Below are 18,052 nucleotides of genomic sequence, written 5' to 3'. Positions count from 1 at the left end.
TTTTTAACAAATATGTTTTTTATAAAAATAATAATAAAAATTACGAATATTTTAAAAAATTAATTAAATTATATTATTTATATTGTTTTTTAAAAAAAGTTATTAATAAAAAAATTATTTTTATTTTTTTTATTTTACCCGCGGGTCCCGCGGATTACCCGCTAATTTATACGGGGCAGAGCGGGTTTTATTTTTTTCAGTTGCGGGTCAAACGGGTCGGATTTTTGAATCAAAAAAATAATTCGACCCGCAGCGGGGCGGGGCGGGTCGGGGTGGGTCAATCCGTAAATCCAGCACTACTAGGGAATGGTAAAAAAATTTTAAATTTTTTTTTTGCAACCTAAAAAAAAAATATATTCTAAACGTGTCAAATCCAAGTTCGGCTAATAAGAATTTTGTGTTACAGACTCACAAGATTAGCTGTCATCAATAATTGACAATATGATCTTATTTTGTCTTTTTGTAATAATAGATCGGTTTTACAGCTACCTTTAATTTCTTTTGTTTAACATTTACACCCATGTTTGGTGAATATGAAATCGAGGGAAAGGAAAACTAAAAAAAAAAAAAAAAATCTGTATCTCTCTCTCTACAAACTCTGCTCTGTCTTCTGACTAGAACTCCGACGGATTCACGATTCCCGGCCGACGGCGTAGGCTTTCTAGCCACCGTCGGTCCGGCTCCTCTTTGTTTTTTTCTTTTGTTTCTCGTTTTGCATGTTTATCGGCGAGAGGGAATGTCACCTTTCTTCTCTCTTTTTACCTTCCGGCTTCTATGGCTCCGGGACGTGGAGGCTCTTCTAGTTCTGCCGTCGTCGGCCTTGACTCTGGGGCCGTACCGTTTCTGTTTTCGGTATTGGTCGCCGGCTCCTTATTCCCATAGATGCGTACGAGCTGAGTTTAGGGTGTTCTGTTCTGGTGATGGATGGCTGAATTCGGAGGAGATCTCGGCGGGGCCGATGGCATTTCTCTGAAGGTCGGGCCTCTGGTGAAAACCGCCGAATCTTATACCTTTAATATCTGTTGTTGGAGGTGGATTTGGCGGATTGTAGTTCTTATCCCGGTGTTTCCGATGGTCTGTTTCGATTGGTTCAGCGTCGTCCTTTATTTGGGGTGGAGTGGGTGATTCGGTTTCCGGCAAAGTTGCGGTTGCGGTCCGGCGGAGAGCTCTAGCCGTTCGAGCTGACGAAGCTGCAGAGTCCGCCACGCGTCTATCCGGTGGTTGTGGTTCAACACGTGGAGATGCGTAGAGCGGTGAAGCGGTGACGTTGGGTCTCGGGTTTTTCCTGGGCTTGTTGTGGTTTTCGTTTAATGGGCCTTTCGTTGTAGTTTGTATGTTGGGTCGTTTCTGGGCCCGTTTGTAAAATAACTCTTTCTTTAATAATATTTATGATGGCAAAAAAAAAATGACAAAATATACGCATATATGTATATGTACAATTATTTGGAAAACAATTACTTGTAGATAATCGCTATGACAAGACTAAGGGCAAGATTATCAGCGTCCTTAAGGCAAATATCTTAGTATTAAAGGCTGAAATTTAAATGAAAACAAGCGGAATATAGTTGGGACGCTTCTTAATTAAGAAGTTTTGATTTGCGTCCTAACGAGGCACGTGGCTGGTTCTGCGTCCTAGATGAGATCTCAATGCCGTCTCCGAGTCCGTACACCAAGCGCCGCTCCGTCGCCGCGACTCCGTCTGTGTCCCCTCGATCGAAAGGAGGATTCTTTTATAAGTCTGTCCTATTCGCTCTGTTTCTCCTGGCCTTGCCGTTGTTCCCTTCTCAGGCTCCAGAGTTCGTCGGAGAGACAGTGCCGACCAAGCTCTGGGAACTGATTCACCTCCTCTTCGTCGGCATTACTGTCGCTTATGGTTTGTTTAGCCGTAGGAGTGTTGAATCATCGCTTGATTCAAGGATGAAGAGCGGTGCAGTAGATGAGTCTTCATTGTCTTATGTTTCTAGTTCTTCTCGGTTTCCTCTGTTTTCGACGAGGATTCTTGTGATTTTAGGAGTGATGAGAGTCGTTTGATTCATGTGAGTGCTCGAGCTTCTGTAGCTGAGAGAGAATCTGAGTCGTTTAACCAAGTGCAAGCTTGGAACTCGCAGTGTTACCAAGGGAGATCTAAGGTTGTGGTGGTTGCTCGACCAGCTTATGGTCTTGATGGCCATGTTGTGCATCAGCCATTAGGCTTGCCGGTTAGGAGTTTAATGTCGGCTTTGAGAGATAACGCAGCTCATGAGGACAGCTCTTGTGTCAGATAAACCTCTCAGAGAGCCAGTCTCGTGGGACGATTTGAAACTCTCTCAATCAGTTAAGTCTGTTTCCCAAATGCAGAGAACGCTCTCACTTGCGGCTACTAAGTCTCCTTCTTCGACTTCACCTCTGTCTCTTCGTCATGGCTAAGGTCTGTGTTCACCTCTGGTCGGATAGTTATGTTATCGGCTCAAAGTTTTCTTCTTTAAGGCTAAATCTTTAAACTTTCCGTGAGAATTCATCACTAGAACCTCATGGAGATTACGTGTTTTTGTAGTTGCAGTTGCAGTGCAGGACAATTCAGAGTTTTCCAGCTTTATCTCAAGTCCCTAATACTGGGAATAAGGATAAGATCCCCAGGAAGTTTAATAAGAAGCATGAGCTTTTGGCATCCTCTAGAATTGAAGCAGTGACTTCTTTTTCTTTTCTTTTTTTCATCGCAGACTAGCTTTGAGTCTCATACTCAGAACAGATTCTCACCTTCTCGTTCTGTTTCTGAAGTCGTTAAACTCGAATGTGGATGAACCGGTTAAGGAGAAGAGTCTTGAGTGTTCATCACGGTCTAGTTCACTATCTTTGCCCTCATCACCACCACTGTCTCCATCTCCACCTGATGATACACACAGTCTTATCTTACATTCTCGGCATTATAGTTATGGTTTTTTGTTAGAGGAAGATGTACGACAAGTGTTGGAAGATGAATTAAAAGGGACTGATGTTAGAGGCGGAAGAACAGAGATCTTCAGCAACAAGGAATGTACTTAAGAAACAAATAAAGTCCTATCAATAATCTATGTTTTAAGGAATGTCCATAGCAAAGTCTCTTAGGACAAACTAACAATTAAATAACTTAAAGACTCATCATTAGGACAAACCAATAATGATGTTCTTAGCAACATCAAATCCTTGAACAAGTACTTCATATTTGCATCACGTTTCAAAATAAAAAGAAAAAAAAAATTGAATCACAGTTTTCGGACAGGTTCAAACGCCAATGAGGTGTATATATTATTTCAGGATATATATACTACACATTTCGACATATTTAATAATAGTCTTTGGGTTTTGTTTATCATTTATACTAATATGTAGTAATCATTCTGATTCTGTTTTAATATACTTGATGTTTTAGAGAAATTATTTTGTTTCATAACAGATGATTTTTACACAAATATATGTAACTTTAGATTTATTAAAAACTGTGTAACCAATTAAATTTTTATTATTATTTATCTGAGAAAATGTAGCATTTGTATTTTATTGATCTCCTCCTCATGAATCATGAACCTTTTTTATGTGGCACGCTTACACATGTACTCATTTATAATTGGCGACTTACGTACAGACGTACAGTACTACGTTATATAATTATCACTAACGAGAGAAATTATTTAACAAACCTAACCGAATTCTTCATATAGTATCAGTTAGTCACTTAATGTTCGATCGAGAACCCAACATTTAACGTTTTCTAGATATAGATAAAATTAACGTCTGGATTGTGTATCATAATCATTCTCAAGTTAGCTTTGGAGTTTGGATCCTTCTCACAAGATTACAGATTCAAATGTTGATGTATCATCCAGACAATGTGATGTACAAAAGAGGCCATAATTAAAACACACTCATAATCTAAGTTCATACGATACATTTAGGACTCACCAGATGTATAATGATCCAACTTATTACATTTATGTATTTATTGGTTATAGAAAGACAAAACGATAGTGTAGTAGATGGAGTAAATCAGGGATTTTACATTATAGTATTATACAAGTACAAAGTCTGGTGCGTGTAAATAGCTAGATACGAGCATACTTATTTGTCGAAGCTGTATGACATTATCAAGTTGCACTGTGGTGGTACTTAGCCATCATAGACTGACCTTGCTGCTGGTGTTGCGGCACTAGAGGCGGCTGCAAACCCGATTGGGTTATTTGCTTTTGATTATTGACCCTTTTCCTCTTCTTCTCGTAGCTAACTCCACGTGCTTTAGCCTGAAAATCTTTAACCTCCCTTAGGAAAATCCTGACTGAACTTGAGCCAAAAGGGCTGGTCTCGGGAGCTCCACCGTTCTCCTCGTAGGCGGCACGGAGACGACCGATAAGAGCGTAAAGTGATCCCCAAGCTTGTCGAAGAGGACAAGGACAAGGCTCCGGAGGATTTGGGAGGCCAAAGAAGGCGCAGTTTTGGTTGTGGACTTTGGTTTTCCCAAACTGGTCAAGGTAACGCAGAAACTCTATGACGTGCGCGCCGCTGCAAGACGGTAGAGAGATCGGTGGACGATGATTTCTGAGGTATTGGCAGAAAGTGTTCCAATCACGGCGTTTCTGGTTCTCGTAGCGGCTAGAGGGGGGAGGTTGTGTCGAGAGAGTGGTATTAGGGTTCTTGTTATTGTGATTTTGAGAGATCAAATCCATAGTTTTTTTTAATAAAAGATCTAAACAAGGGTTCGAGAGATTAGGGTTCTTTTCTGGATATTGAAATATTTAGGGCATCATATATTAAGTTTCAGAACTTTGAAAGTAAGATGGAGTGGATGCATCTAACATCTTGGCTTACAAAATAGTTAAAAGAGAGAGACAGAGAGATTAGATACTTCCTAGTATTAGTGAGGTAGCTACTACAGAGAGATGGATTCAGAAGATTGATGGTGATGGTGGATGTTGCACAGAAATGGTGAGGCAAAGAGGACCAACCTGAGGAAGAGATCTTTATTTTTTTGAGCAACGAGGAAGAGATCTATCAATCTCTTGCTTCTTTGAAGATGAGAGATACAAGTGGAATAGATTAAAAGAGAGACTTCTTTCCTTTACTTAATTATTCTTTTCTACTATTGTTTTGTTTGTGTGTTTCCTCTTTTCTACTATAGAGAGATAGATAGCAAAATGCATTCACAGTTGTACATATATATAGCTGCAAAAAGCCATCATACATCATAATTTTTCCATTTAAGAAAAAACAGGAAGATAAAAGGACATAAGTTTGTTATGATTTTCTTATGTCACATGTTCAATTCGTTTTTCATATATATATTGTAGTTGAATCCGGCCGGACCAAAGTTCACATATGTGGAATACTTGTGTATTTATCTTATTAATATTCACATTTCTTTTCTAAAGTTTTACTGTGTTATATATTCCTGAAATGATGTTTTTTTCTTTTTTGCTAAACAAAGATAGATTTCCTGAAATGATGTTTGATCCACATTTATACAAAGATAGATTTGGCTATAGTATGGAATGTCGATCTTGGACCTATCAAGTTACTGGAAAATCAGAAAGTATTAATAGACTAGTTTTTAACAATATAAGCTTTAAAAAATATATTTTATCTGTGTTATAGACTATAATACAATATTTTAAGATTCACAGAACACTAAATTAGACATTTAGATCATTAAACACAATTGTTATTTTTTAGTTTTTTTAAAAAAATCATGTTTCTGCGGTTTCATACGTTTCCTATTTCATATAGGCTGCTAGTGTTAACTATTAAGAGTGAACTAATAATTTTGTACTTAGGTTAGGGAAAAAGTTTATGTACAAGCCATCGCGTCGTTTTCCCTTTATTTTTTTTTGTTTTTTGCGTTACAGTCTAGGGGCTATTTGATTATTAGAAACTTAATGGCACAATAGACTAAAGCTAAAGACTCTGACTCCAAAAGTGTAAAAAGCATAATACATTTGTCTTTCTCGATGGGGTAATTGATTATGGAGAGGAGCTATTTGATAAATTAAAAACTCTGATGGTACAATTGACCGAAAAAGAAAGATTTCGACTCCCATATCGTAATAAACAGAATCATTTAAAACCTCAGATTTTCTTCTTCAGTCTCCCTAAATCCAGTCATCTCCGCCGCCGTCATATTATCACCGGAGACTCTCAATAGGTACTTCGACATGACAATGCCTTCACCTCTCTCTCTCTCTAGCTTCTGAATCTGACTTCCTTTCTCATAGGTTTCTCCCCCCCGGCGCGATGGAGGTTGACAAGAAGGAGGAGCTAGCATCCGATTCATCGGATCAAACAGTGAATCCATGGGAAGTCTCCGCCAAAGAGGGCGGCAAAATCGACTACGACAAGCTCATAGACCAATTCGGCTGCCAGAGACTCGACGATTCGCTCATCGATCGCGTTCAGAGGCTCACTTCTCGCCAACCCCACGTCTTCCTCCGCCGTGGCGTCTTCTTCGCCCACAGGTTCCAAAACTTGTGTTTTGATGATTCAACTATGTAATTGCATTGATGGGCATGTAGAAAGTGATCATCTTTTATGACAGGGACTTCAATGAGGTGTTGGATGCGTACGAGAGAGGAGACAAGTTCTATCTCTACACTGGGAGAGGACCTTCTTCAGAGGCTTTGCATTTAGGGCATTTGATTCCTTTCATGTTTACCAAGTAAAGTTACATCTTTGAAAGCTATTGTCTTTTTTTATTTATTTATTTAAAGGTCAATGCTTGTTCTTTTATACTTTTGTCATTGGCTTGTAGATACTTGCAAGAGGCTTTCAAGGTTCCTCTGGTTATACAGCTGACGGATGATGAGAAATGCATGTGGAAGAACTTATCTGTTGAGGAAAGTCAGAGACTTGCTAGAGAGAATGCCAAAGATATCATTGCTTGTGGGTTTGATGTCACTAAGACATTCATTTTCTCTGACTTTGACTATGTTGGCGGGTGAGAAGTCTCATTTGAAATTCCATTTAGGTTGTTTTTTTTTAATGTTCACTGATGATGATGATGATGTGAGAAACCATTGTGTTTGTTCTGTAGTGCTTTCTATAAGAACATGGTGAAGGTTGCAAAGTGTGTAACACTTAATAAGGTAAGTTTTGCAACAATGTGGCTGCCTGGTATAGCTTTATGTTCGTGGTTTCATTTTTTGTATCTACTTATTTGCTAGGCTATGGGAATCTTTGGATTTTCTGGCGAAGATCATATTGGAAAACTCAGTTTCCCTCCTGTGCAGGTGTGTCTTTTTGTTCCTGTTGGCGTGTGCAGGTGTAGTATTATAATGCATATATTATAGACTGTTTGATAAATAAGTTTCCATGCGTTTGCAGGCAGTTCCATCATTTCCTAGCTCATTCCCACACTTGTTCCCTGGCAAAGACAAGCTCCGCTGCTTGATCCCTTGTGCAATTGACCAGGTGTGCTGTTCTCCTAGTTTGGATCATTGCCTTTGTTTTCTAGGATAAACAAAAAATGTTTGCAAGCCTGTGACATTTCTATCAATAACATGTCTCCTTTTTTAATGCTCTCCGTGTATTATTTATGATTTTGATGATCTCAGAATCAATCTTTCATTTTTTGTTTTACTCAGGATCCTTACTTCAGGATGACTCGCGACGTTGCACCTCGGTTAGGCTATAGCAAGCCTGCACTGATTGAGTCATCATTTTTCCCTGCTCTGCAGGCAAGTGTACTTTCTTTAGTAGTCTTCTAAGAGTTACTGAAAGTGTTAGAAGGTATGCTTACACAAGACCTTCACGCTTGCAAACTATTGAATGCATTGTTCAATTTTTATTCTCGCAGGGAGAGAACGGAAAAATGTCTGCGAGCGATCCTAATTCAGCGATCTATGTGACAGATACTGCTAAAGAAATAAAAAATAAGGTATATTCAGTTCTGTATTTCGGTAATAACCTTGTTACCACCACACATACTGATTGATAGAAAAGGGCAGTCACTTCACTTATGCTGTAACCACAACATAATCCAGATGATTGCTTCATGTATCTAACGTGATGAAGTTTTTTTTTATATACAGATAAACAGGTATGCTTTCAGTGGTGGGCAAGACTCTATAGAAAAGCACCGAGAAATTGGAGCTAATCTTGAGGTACTAACACAAACTATGATCCAGTTTTTGGCATATATCTAACCGTTGTTAAACCATTACTCCTATGGAGATTACCTAATTGCAGTTCGAAATGACTTTAAAACTTTTTTTTTTATATATTCTTTTAGTAAAACCTTTCTTCTGTTTCAGGTGGATATACCAGTCAAATATCTTAGTTTCTTCCTAGAAGATGATACTGAGCTTGAACACATAAAGAAGGTACAGTGCGTCACACTTGCGACTAGCGCTTGTTATTAGATCATTACAGGGGTTTAAGGAATATCTTGACATATTAAAGTAATACAAGCACATTGTACTGTACGTTTAAGGAATATGGAGAAGGAAGAATGCTAACGGGTGAAGTAAAGAAGCGACTCACTGAAGTTTTGACAGAAATGGTGGAGAGACACCGCATGGCTCGAGCTGCTGTTACTGATGAGGTAAACACACATGGGGGGTTTTCTAGGGACTAGTAAATCAGATTTTGTTATGTTGATTTTTTTTTTAACAATGCTAACGAAAGAAAACTAATTAATAATGATCAGATGGTGGATGCGTTCATGGCCGTGAGACCTCTCCCAAACATGTTCGAGTAACTCAGATGAAACCCTCTCTTTTTGGCTGCAACTTCTCATCAGAAACGTTGAATTGTCTTCTGTTTTATTTTGATGTTTTTGATATGATGAATCGGTTCGTCGGGTTGTTCGTAGCCTAGTGGCTGCTGAGCTCTGCCTTCGGGCCCTGACGTCGGGGGTTCGACCCCTACTTACCTCAGTTTGAGGATTAAAAGGTCCAAAGTGACTAGTTGACAAAAAAAAAAAAAAAAAAAGAATCGGTTCATGAAATGTTTAAAATAGACGTTTTATATATTTACAACAAGTTTTTTTTTTTTACTTTTATGTTTAAAAATACGAAACAGTATCGCTCTCTATTACATTTCTGTCCTTGAATTTATAATTGTACTAGTGGTTGGTCCGCCCTACGGGCGGGGTATACAATTTTATGAAAATATATTTATGAAGCATTTTAAACTGAAAAAGTTTTTTAAATTTTATGAAGCATTTTTTTAAAAATATATTCTAAAATCTATATTATCTCTTCGTTCTGGACAGGAGCGAGAAGCCACTCGACTTTGTTGGGAGCTCTCTCTGTCGGTATTACCACTGCACTCGGTCAATGACTCGAACCCAGCGGAAAAGAGTAAGAACATTTTGAGAATCCCGACACCATAATAAAATACTACCCTCAGGGGCAAACTAACAATATGTTTAGCTGACATATGTATAATGTTGGGTTGGCCTGTGGGGGCATTCCTAGAATTTAGATTCTTTTTTTTTCATGTTTGATTAAGGTGTTGTAGTTCTTTTATCTTAATGTGAGGTTGATTATATTTCTGCGTTTGAGATGCAGAGTTGTTTTTTTATTTATGTACCTTTAATGTTGAGCTTTATGTGTTTGTTTGTGAGTCCATCTTATAATGATGTGTTTATTTAATTGTATATTGGTCAAATAAGGTCTGAATATACGACCTGCTTAGCAGTGGGGGTGGAGAATAGGGCATGTCAAAATTTGATGTCTTGGATCCGTTTGTGTGAAGTTGATTTCCATTGTATTGTATTTAGGGGCATATAATTGGTGACTGGGTCAGGGCATGTAAGTGTCGGGTTGAAGGGGATGATAGCTTCAGCGTTGCCGTTAGTGGTAGTTGCTGACTTGGTTGTAGTTGGGATATTGTTTGTGGCTAGCTTTTCTTTTAACTTAGGGAACATGGTTGGTGCATGATCATACTTGAGATTTACCATTGTTTTATAGGAAGTGTATTCGTGTCAACATGAAAATAATTAAAAGTTAGTCTAATGATATCTACTTTGTTTTTTATTTGTCAAACATGTAAGGTAAATGTTGAACAACTGTTTTGGTAAATGTAAGGTAAATGTTGAACATTTGTCAAACAACTGTTTTTTATTTGTCAAACATGTTTTAGGTGGAAGAGTGCCTGGAGGTTGGAAACGGGTGCTTAGTAGCCACTGTCAAATATTTATCAAACTCATACAACTGAGTTTTAAATATAGTAGAACTCTGTTCTATCTTCCATTGGCATGTTTATGAGTTACTGTATTTATTCTCTATGATGAGGTTAGAAAACATGTTAACCGAGTATGATTATGTTCTTTCTTGACATGTACACACAAAAAAATAGAAAGTATATTCATAATGAAATTCAACATATGATTATAAATGTGTCAGGGACTGACGGGTCTAAAATTAAAAATTTACATTGAGGGAATCTGGTTGTTTTGGTACCAGAGTATTCTGAGAAAGCGAAGTATCTTGAACAGAGATGATCTCATCATCTTTCTCACATCTCGAGTACTCGTTTAGGATATCTCTGCTTCATTCAAATATCTAGTGATAGTGACATGGAAAACTTCATGATAATCTTATATCAAATTATAACCGTATCTTGAACAGGGATGATCATAATCTCTTACAAAAAAACATCATTTAAAATGTCACAAAAGAGTTTTCCAAGTCTCCAAATCTACACAACTCTCATGTGTCAGACAGATCATAACATTAGATTCATAGGTTACTTTAATGATGTTACTGATCAATCGAAAGAGATTTAAAATAATAGAATGAGAGTGATTATGCTTACATGATGAACACTATATGGTTGAAGATTAAGCCTATCTATAACTGATATCGTAGAGCCACTTCTCGTTCTCTTTCCAGCATCTGCTACCTCTGGATTTGCTTCCCTCCCGACCAAGCGTCTCCAAGTAGATTCCTATTTGAAAGCTAAATATCATTGTCGAGCACAGAATACAGAGAAATAAAATGTTATTACAGATCAAACACGGATTAAGACCACTGAGTCAAAGCCATGCTTTCACATTTTTGTTCTTTAGTTCCTAAGCAGAAGCGATCAAACAATCCATGGAAGTGGAAAGGATTAATACTTTACCTGCAACGTCAGAGATTTAGTCGCCTGCTTGGTCCTTGGCGTCTCTGTTTCTTCATCTTCTTGTAGCAGCCTAGATCCGCCATTGTTTGTGGTGTTAAGCTGATTCATACACGTTATACACGTCAGCATCATGAGCCTGAGTTCAAAGCCTGAGATCAAAGCAAAAAAGAAACAGTTTTTAGGGTTAATTTCGCATTAACTGTCTCTCTCTAGCTCTATTCTGTTTTATTCTCCTTCGCCCTTCAGAAGCTTTTTAGAGAATGAATGAAAATACAGTCTTTAGCCTATTTCGAACATCAATACAACCATGACTTCAACTCTGAGCAATGAAATTGGGAATTCACAATGATTAGAGGGTTTCACTGAGAAATAACAGAAGCTCTGATTTGGGAAAACTAAAAGGTTATCGCTCTGGCTCGCACACCATCTATATATACTCACTGAAGCTGAGAAAAACAGTAAGTAAAACTGCATTCAATAGGAAGGAGTGGGATGAGCGAGATTTCTGGATTAATTGTACGAAGGGTTACGTCGAGTTTGGCAAAGAAGGGGATTCGTAAAGTTTCTACTTTCCATTGTCAACATTGAATACAAATAAAAATCATAACAATTTTGGGCCAGTGTGAGGAAAAGTTAAAACCTAATGAATTTCAGAATTAAGAGCAAAGCCCATTTGACATAAGTGATCGAGAAAACAACTTTTGATGATTAATGAATGTGCTACGTGGAGTGTTTTGCCCCATGCTAGAATGATGATGTGGAGAGCTGAGCAGCCAGACAAGGCAACTTTATATATATAGATACGTAAAAAGCTTGATAAACATAAATAGCAACAGATGTAACCATTGTCTTTACCATATTCCTTTAAGATGACGGGAGGCTTGCATCGAGAGTGACACTGGCTGCAAAATGGCCGAGTGTTGTGATTGTTTAGGACCACTTCGTATTTTCTTCCCTCAAAGATATAGATGCTTCCTGGCATGAGACGTGAGAAATCTCCTAGTGCACACTCAACATCAGAGTAACTTCACAATCAAAGCATGTAAAGAACCAATTGATTGGATCTAGTTCAGCCTCACAGACATCACCACCAAATTTCGTCCCTCTCCTGTGGCACCCAAGATACAACCATTTGGTTCCACCATAGAGTGAGAGGGTGTTCATCATCGCTCATATGCCATATCTTTTCTGGCACAGTAGCACAACGCCAACACAAGTCAAAATGGCAAAGATCACATCTGAGAGTGTATTCATCTTGAATACTCATACACACATCGCAGTAATGATCCTATATGCGTTTTATATTCTCCCTTTAATTATTTTTTACTCACGCATATACAGTATATATGTTCCTTTGCACCTTTGATATTCAGTTTAGGCATAATTTTTTGGTTAAAAAAAAAGATAGTTACACTTCTTTACAAGAAACCCAAACTATGTAAATAATTTATTCCAATGAAAAGAAAATCCGAATGGCAGAGTGCCTAACAGACACTCTTTTATCAATAGACCAACAGCTCGTTGGAAAAAAAAACTTAGACCACTTTCGGTTTGTGCACGTCAACTTTACGCATGCACCATAGTCTTCTCTATATTGTTCCAATTTCATCGGATGTACCAAAGGGACTTTAGGCATAGATCTTCTCTAAGTTATATAACAAACTTGGTGCTCTTCGGATAACTGCATGCCATTACTCCTATGGAAGATTCCTAGTTGTAGTCCGAAATGACTTACGACTATCCTATCATATTGAGATTTTTTTTCAAATACTCTTTAAGTCCTTTGCTAGTAACCTCTCTTCCATCTCTTTTACCAGTCAAGTATCTTAGTATCTCCCAAAAACATGATACTGAACTTGAACAAAAACAAGATAAATTAAGTTACACTTTCCACTAGCTAGCTTGTTAATAGATCATTACAGCGAATGAAGAGTGTGCGCATATATGTCGTGATCGGATTATCTGAAATATAAAATAAAGTTAAAAAAAAAACACTCAATGCAACGTCATGTCAATTTTTTTTTTCTGTTTTTGATATTTGAAAGGATAATATGCTTCTTGAAATGTAGAAGAATTTACAATGAGTCTTATTTTTTCATTAAAAAAGAAAAATAGAATCCTTAATTATAATATCAACTAGTTTTTATTAGAGATAAAGATCACCCATCGGAAGTTAGAATGAATCTTAAGCAATATATAAAATAAATGGATCAATCCACTTACTACCAATTGGTTTTAGATTGAAATCCCATCTAATTAAAAGTTATTACCATCAGCCTCTTTTTTTTTTTTTTTTTTTTTTGCTAAAATTTGGTGCATTTAAATTAAAAGTGGCAAGAGTTTACATAATAGTGGACCTATTATATTTCTCTAGTAAATAATAGTACGAAAGTGCCGGCCCATTGGTCCAGAAAATGAAGAAGACAGCAGCCCAGTAGAGATAAGTGGTCAAAGCCCAATCCTTGAGAGATTGTTTCATCATAGAACACCAAACGACTCCCGATTCATCCAAGAGAAAACCAGAACTGCATGCAGGCGCTTGATTCCGCCGGATTCTGATCCCGCATAGCAGAGATTCGATTAGTAACAATAGAGTTGATGCTTGCTATCAAAGAGTCCTGTGTTTTAAAGATCCGACGATGCAATCGATTGTTCCGTTCTCGCCAAGTTTCATATATGGCGGCTTGCCATACAAGAATGGCGAGGAAGCGCTTATGGACATCACCGTTGAGAGCAATAAGAGAGTCTACGGTTTGATCCCAGTCGATCGTTGGAGGAAGTCGCAGCCTCGAAGAGAACGATCCCCATAATTGCGAGGAGAAGGAACACCGAAAGAAGATATGATCTCTGCTCTCCGGCTGATGATTACAGAGGAGACACAGCGGATCAGTTTGTAATCCCCAAGACAAGATCCTATCACGAGTTGGGCATCTATCAAGAAGAAACAACCAGGTTAGTGTCTTATGTCTCGGTATTCCTTTCTTTAACCAGACAACTTTCGCCCATGGAACCCTTGGTTTCGAAACCCTTAGCGAATGATAAATTTTTGCAGAGACAAAGCTGTTGCCAGGCGCTGCAGCTACTCCATCTTTTGTCCATACTGGATAGTCATCAGAGTCAGATAGCGAGATAGTTGAGAGATGCGTCTGAACTTGTTCCATTGCAGTGGTCCTGGCCGGCCCCATGATCCAGGAATTTTCGATCCACATAGAAGAGAGTGTGGAAGAGATGGAAATTCCTGTTTGTCGTGGGCCATTTGCTCCAATGAATTTGATCAACTGTCCAAATTGAGACCACGGAGTGGTCCAGAAGTTGCAGGTTCTCCCATTTCCAGGTACAATTTTTATCCAGTTTAGTGCCTCTTCTCTTAGCCGTAGAATCTGCTTGAAAAGCCAAGTTTGCGACTGGTTTTCTTTCAATAACCAGAAGCACTTATCTTTTATGACGTTTTGATGGATCCAGGCTACCCACACCGATTCTCTCCGGAAGAAAAGCATCCATAGAAGTTTTAAAGTGCAGGTTTTGTTCCAAGCAGCAATGTTCCTTAAGCCTAGTCCCCCCTCCTCCTTTGGCGTGGTTACTGCTTCCCAAGCAACCTTGGCCGAGTATCTCCCTTCAAGATTACCCTTCCAGAGGAAAGCAGCACAGAGCGAGTTTATTTGATTGATACACTCCACCGGTAGAATAAACGCAGCACACCAGAAGTTTATTATCCCAATGATCACGGAACTTAGCAGTTGGAGCCGGCCCGCGAAGGATAGGTATTTTGTGGTCCACAGACTCAACTTTGATTTTATTTTCTGGAGTAACGGCTCACAATTGAGAAGTGAAAGCTTTTTTGTAGTTAGGGGTAGGCCCAAGTACCTCATTGGTAGGATTCCTTGAGGGATGCCGCTAGAGGAGGTGATAGTACTAGTCTCTGTAGCGGATAGGCCAGCAGAGAAGAAGCACGATTTCTGAGGGCTTATCGCTAATCCTGAAAGTTCCTGAAACTGAGATAGGACAGAGAGAATTCCTTGGAGAGATCTGGGGGAACCATCTGAGAAGATCAACAAATCATCCGCAAAACACAGGTGAGTAAGCTTAGAATCCTTGCATCTCGGGTGATAACCAATAGAACCTTCCTCGGCAGCTTTATTCAGTTGATGAGATAATACATTCATGGCAATCCCAAACAGGTACGGGCTGAGAGGGTCTCCTTGGCGGAGGCCACGTGTACCTTTGAAGTATCCATGAAGCGATCCATTGATGCCCACCGAGTAGGCAGCTGTAGAGATACACTCTTGAATCCATAAGATGAACCGGTGTGGGAGCTGCAAGGAGTAGAGACAAGCCACAACAAAGTCCCATTTCAAGGAATCAAATGCCTTTGCTATATCCACTTTCAAGATAAGTCTTTTTGGTCCTTTATTTTTGTGATCTCCACTCACTATCTCTGAAGCTAATAGACAGTTCTCAAGCAGTAGCCTCCCTTTGATAAATGCCGATTGGTTAGGCAGAATTATGGACGGTAGCAATGGCTTTAGCTTAGAAACCAGAATCTTGGAGATAACTTTATAGGTTGTATTGCAGCAAGAGATAGGCCTGTAGTCTTTGATAGAAGTAGCTCCGGAGAATTTAGGAATCAGGGTTAGGATCGAGGAGTTTGTGGCAGTTGGCAAATTTCCTGATTCAAAGAATTTGCTAATTGACGCGGTCACCTCTTTCCCCAGAATATTCCAAGTACAGCTGTAGAATCTAGAAGTAAGTCCGTCAGGGCCCGGACTTTTATTAGGATTTAGCTTAAAGAGGGTACGCATTATGTCCTCCTCCGTAGGTAATTTAACCAGGGCCTCTGCTTGTTCAGGTGAACAATGGAAACAGGTTGCGAGATCCACCATCTGCTGCAGAAACGGAGCAGACTGAGACAGATAAGGTCCAAGGATGCTCGCAAAATGTCTCACAGCAAGAAGACCAACAGCTTCAGGTGTGTTTACCGTGATGCCACTCAAATCAGTGAGTACATGAATAGCATTATAGTAATTCCTTGCCATAGCCACTCTGTGATAGAAGCTTGTGTTTAGATCCCCTTCTTTAAGCCATTGAATTCTAGATTTTTGACGAAAATAAGCCTCTTCTACTTTTTTCAGATGCTGCAGTTTGTCAAGCCCTTCTCTTTCTGCTAGGAAAGTTTCAGTAGAAGGATTTTGAAGCGACTCTCTCTGAAGACCTTTGACCAACTCAGTACATTCTCCAACCCGCTTTTGTATTTCTGAGTAGTTGTGCTTGTGCAAGCGCTTTAGAAATTTCTTAAGAGCCTTTTGTTTTTTACTCAGAGTAGAGAGAGACCACATGTCATCTGAGGTTGATTCCCAGCCTTCTAGAACAGTAGAAAGGAAGTCCGGGTGAGAAGTGAGATAGTTGAAGAACTTGAAGGGCTTCGTCCCTGCTACATGAGCCGTTGTGTCCAGAGGAATCACCGCAGGCGTGTGATCAGATATTACCGGAGGTTGAAAATGGGCCAAACTGTTAGGGAAGGTAATCAACCAATCTTCATTAACTAGAACACGGTCTAACTTCTTAGCGATTGGATCATCCGGTTGCTTGTTTGTCCAGGTGAATGGTGGTCCGTGGAACCGAAGGTCGCGGATTTCCAAGTCATCCAAACAGGTTCTGAAATCAATCATCTGAGGAATAATAGTAGAGAAAGATGGGGAAGAGTGCTCCGCACAGTGTATAATCTCATTGAAGTCACCTCCGATTATCCAAGGAGAGGAGTGGAGGCTGAGATTATGTTTCATGTCCACCAGGGAATTCCAGAGGAGTTTTCTTTCATCTGCAGTGTTAGCTGCATAAATGGCAGTCATCGTGAATGGTGTTTTTCCAGGGATGTTGACAGCACAAGTAAGAGACTGTCTTGACATGTGAAGCAATGTGACAGTTACCGGGGCTTTCCAAAAGAGAATGATGCGCCCATCTTCATCTTCTAAGTGGTTAGAGACAAAAGACCACTGAGGGCAGAGAATAGACATAATCCGGGTAAGATTTGACTCCTTTATATGGGTCTCCAAAATTGCACCAATAGAGATATTATTAGTAATAAGCCAGTTCGAAAAAGCCTGATGCTTTTCGTTAATGTTTATACCTCTGACATTCCAAAAAGTTATGTTTATCGACATAAAACTTTATACATGTTTCTTCTCCTCAGGTGGAGAAGAGCCCTTAGCAGGGGTAGTCTTACTTTCTTCCAAAGGCAAAAGAATTACAGCCGAAGAGTCCTCAGAAGAATTATCCTTATCTGGCGGTCGACTGCTGAAGGGGAGATCTTGCGTATCCAGATGCCCGAGATTCTGGGTTTCCAAGATCGCAAAGGGATTATCCGTTGAGATTACTGGAGCAGCCACTTGAAAGCAGGATCCCCCTTTAAAGTCTGGGGACAGCCTTCTGGAGAGATGAGAGCACTTACGTTTTTTGGACGTAGTATTAGTGAAAGGATTTGCAGCAGAGAGCGCCACCAGGTGAGTTATCTTTGAGGGTGAAATCGACAGGATGTTATCCTTTTGGCCACTAAAGATAACCATTCCAGTAGAAGAATCATCAGCCTTAGAAGTCGAGGGGTTTGAGTCCTGGACTTCCTGAATTTTTTCAGGAGCCGGAGCACGAGCTACAGAAATAGAAGGGGTAGCATTCAACTGATCATCAACAGGATCTTTTCCAGGAGCTACTTTAGCAGGAGCTAAGGGGATGCCTTGATCAGAAGTGTTGCCTTGTGCTGGGACAGAGGCCGGAGTGTCTTTAGAAGAACCTGTTTCCTTGGAAGATGAGGAAGCTGGGACCCATTTTGCATTAGGACAGCGGTTCTCCAAGTGACCTAGCCGGTGACAACAAGGGCAGGTCGGAGGGACCCAAGGATAAGAGACCGTAACCGGAATTATTGTCCCATTCTGTCTCCGAAGTTCAACCACCTGATGGAGAGGTTTTGAGCAATTTGCCCGAACCTTGA

General features: G+C 39.5%; 4 protein-coding genes and 1 non-coding gene across 10 annotated transcripts; 2 read left to right on the top strand and 3 right to left on the bottom strand.

The window, feature by feature from the left end:
* The first annotated feature begins 1,647 nt into the window (after positions 1 to 1,647).
* LOC108858986 (uncharacterized) lies at positions 1,648 to 3,021 on the top strand. The gene is made up of 4 exons (XM_018632824.1): positions 1,648 to 1,949; positions 2,012 to 2,255; positions 2,534 to 2,619; positions 2,700 to 3,021. The coding sequence occupies exons 1-4, from the start codon at positions 1,648 to 1,650 to the stop codon at positions 3,019 to 3,021; spliced, it is 954 nt and encodes a 317-aa protein (XP_018488326.1).
* Positions 3,022 to 3,978: 957 nt separating this feature from the next.
* LOC108859370 (protein LIGHT-DEPENDENT SHORT HYPOCOTYLS 2-like) lies at positions 3,979 to 5,164 on the bottom strand. Its single transcript, XM_018633267.2, has one exon. The coding sequence runs from the start codon at positions 4,674 to 4,676 to the stop codon at positions 4,101 to 4,103; it is 576 nt and encodes a 191-aa protein (XP_018488769.1). The 5' UTR covers positions 4,677 to 5,164; the 3' UTR covers positions 3,979 to 4,100.
* An 832-nt stretch (positions 5,165 to 5,996) lies between these two features.
* LOC108856793 (tryptophan--tRNA ligase, cytoplasmic) lies at positions 5,997 to 10,276 on the top strand. Of its 3 annotated transcripts, none has more exons than XM_056986344.1 (15): positions 5,997 to 6,148; positions 6,219 to 6,458; positions 6,539 to 6,658; positions 6,752 to 6,937; positions 7,034 to 7,085; positions 7,164 to 7,229; positions 7,324 to 7,410; positions 7,584 to 7,676; positions 7,796 to 7,876; positions 8,031 to 8,102; positions 8,253 to 8,321; positions 8,432 to 8,542; positions 8,648 to 8,694; positions 9,215 to 9,302; positions 10,087 to 10,276. In XM_056986344.1, exons 2-15 carry the CDS (start codon positions 6,238 to 6,240, stop codon positions 10,159 to 10,161), a joined length of 1,368 nt encoding a protein of 455 aa, XP_056842324.1. In that variant the 5' UTR covers positions 5,997 to 6,148; positions 6,219 to 6,237; the 3' UTR covers positions 10,162 to 10,276. The 3 variants fall into 3 exon arrangements, with proteins under 3 accessions (XP_056842324.1, XP_056842325.1, XP_018486181.1); XM_056986345.1 differs by having other exon boundaries at positions 7,584 to 7,680; positions 7,800 to 7,876; XM_018630679.2 differs by lacking the exons at positions 9,215 to 9,302; positions 10,087 to 10,276 and having other exon boundaries at positions 8,648 to 8,995.
* A 74-nt stretch (positions 10,277 to 10,350) lies between these two features.
* Positions 10,351 to 11,678, bottom strand: LOC108857189 (uncharacterized). 4 transcript variants are annotated; one of them, XM_056986347.1, is made up of 3 exons: positions 11,071 to 11,649; positions 10,762 to 10,893; positions 10,351 to 10,508 (listed from the first exon to the last, which is right to left on the bottom strand). In XM_056986347.1, the coding sequence occupies exons 1-3, from the start codon at positions 11,200 to 11,202 to the stop codon at positions 10,497 to 10,499; spliced, it is 276 nt and encodes a 91-aa protein (XP_056842327.1). In that variant the 5' UTR covers positions 11,203 to 11,649; the 3' UTR covers positions 10,351 to 10,496. The 4 variants fall into 4 exon arrangements, 2 of the variants coding, with proteins under 2 accessions (XP_056842327.1, XP_056842326.1); XR_008934419.1 differs by lacking the exon at positions 10,351 to 10,508 and having other exon boundaries at positions 10,584 to 10,904; positions 11,071 to 11,219; positions 11,512 to 11,644; XM_056986346.1 differs by lacking the exon at positions 10,351 to 10,508 and adding an exon at positions 10,584 to 10,644.
* Positions 11,679 to 12,598: 920 nt separating this feature from the next.
* Positions 12,599 to 12,697, bottom strand: LOC130495419 (U6 spliceosomal RNA). The gene has a single exon (XR_008934688.1). It is a non-coding gene; the product is annotated as a U6 spliceosomal RNA (small nuclear RNA).
* Positions 12,698 to 18,052: the final 5,355 nt, after the last annotated feature.

This window comes from Raphanus sativus, chromosome 5 (assembly GCF_000801105.2).
Source record: "Raphanus sativus cultivar WK10039 chromosome 5, ASM80110v3, whole genome shotgun sequence".
NCBI classification, from domain to species: Eukaryota; Viridiplantae; Streptophyta; class Magnoliopsida; order Brassicales; family Brassicaceae; genus Raphanus; species Raphanus sativus.
Note: the sequence above shows the minus strand (reverse complement) of the source record. Positions and strands in the feature narration are given on the sequence as shown.

Bases quoted from the DNA above. Each gene is read 5' to 3' on its own strand.
- LOC108859370 (XM_018633267.2), bottom strand. From the start codon at position 4,676: ATGGATTTGATCTCTCAAAATCACAATAACAAGAACCCTAATACCACT.
- LOC108856793 (XM_056986344.1), top strand. From the start codon at position 6,238: ATGGAGGTTGACAAGAAGGAGGAGCTAGCATCCGATTCATCGGATCAA. The intron at 6,659-6,751 runs GTAAAGTTACAT...ATTGGCTTGTAG, and splicing joins ATTCCTTTCATGTTTACCAA to ATACTTGCAAGAGGCTTTCA. The intron at 8,103-8,252 runs GTACTAACACAA...CTTCTGTTTCAG, and splicing joins AAATTGGAGCTAATCTTGAG to GTGGATATACCAGTCAAATA.
- LOC108858986 (XM_018632824.1), top strand. From the start codon at position 1,648: ATGCCGTCTCCGAGTCCGTACACCAAGCGCCGCTCCGTCGCCGCGACT. The intron at 1,950-2,011 runs GTCTTATGTTTC...TTGTGATTTTAG, and splicing joins GCAGTAGATGAGTCTTCATT to GAGTGATGAGAGTCGTTTGA. The intron at 2,620-2,699 runs GTTTAATAAGAA...TTTTCATCGCAG, and splicing joins AAGGATAAGATCCCCAGGAA to ACTAGCTTTGAGTCTCATAC.
- LOC108857189 (XM_056986346.1), bottom strand. From the start codon at position 11,202: ATGATGCTGACGTGTATAACGTGTATGAATCAGCTTAACACCACAAAC. The intron at 10,894-11,070 runs GTAAAGTATTAA...GCTTTCAAATAG, and splicing joins CTAAATCTCTGACGTTGCAG to GAATCTACTTGGAGACGCTT. The intron at 10,645-10,761 runs GTAAGCATAATC...AGAGTTGTGTAG, and splicing joins AACCATATAGTGTTCATCAT to ATTTGGAGACTTGGAAAACT.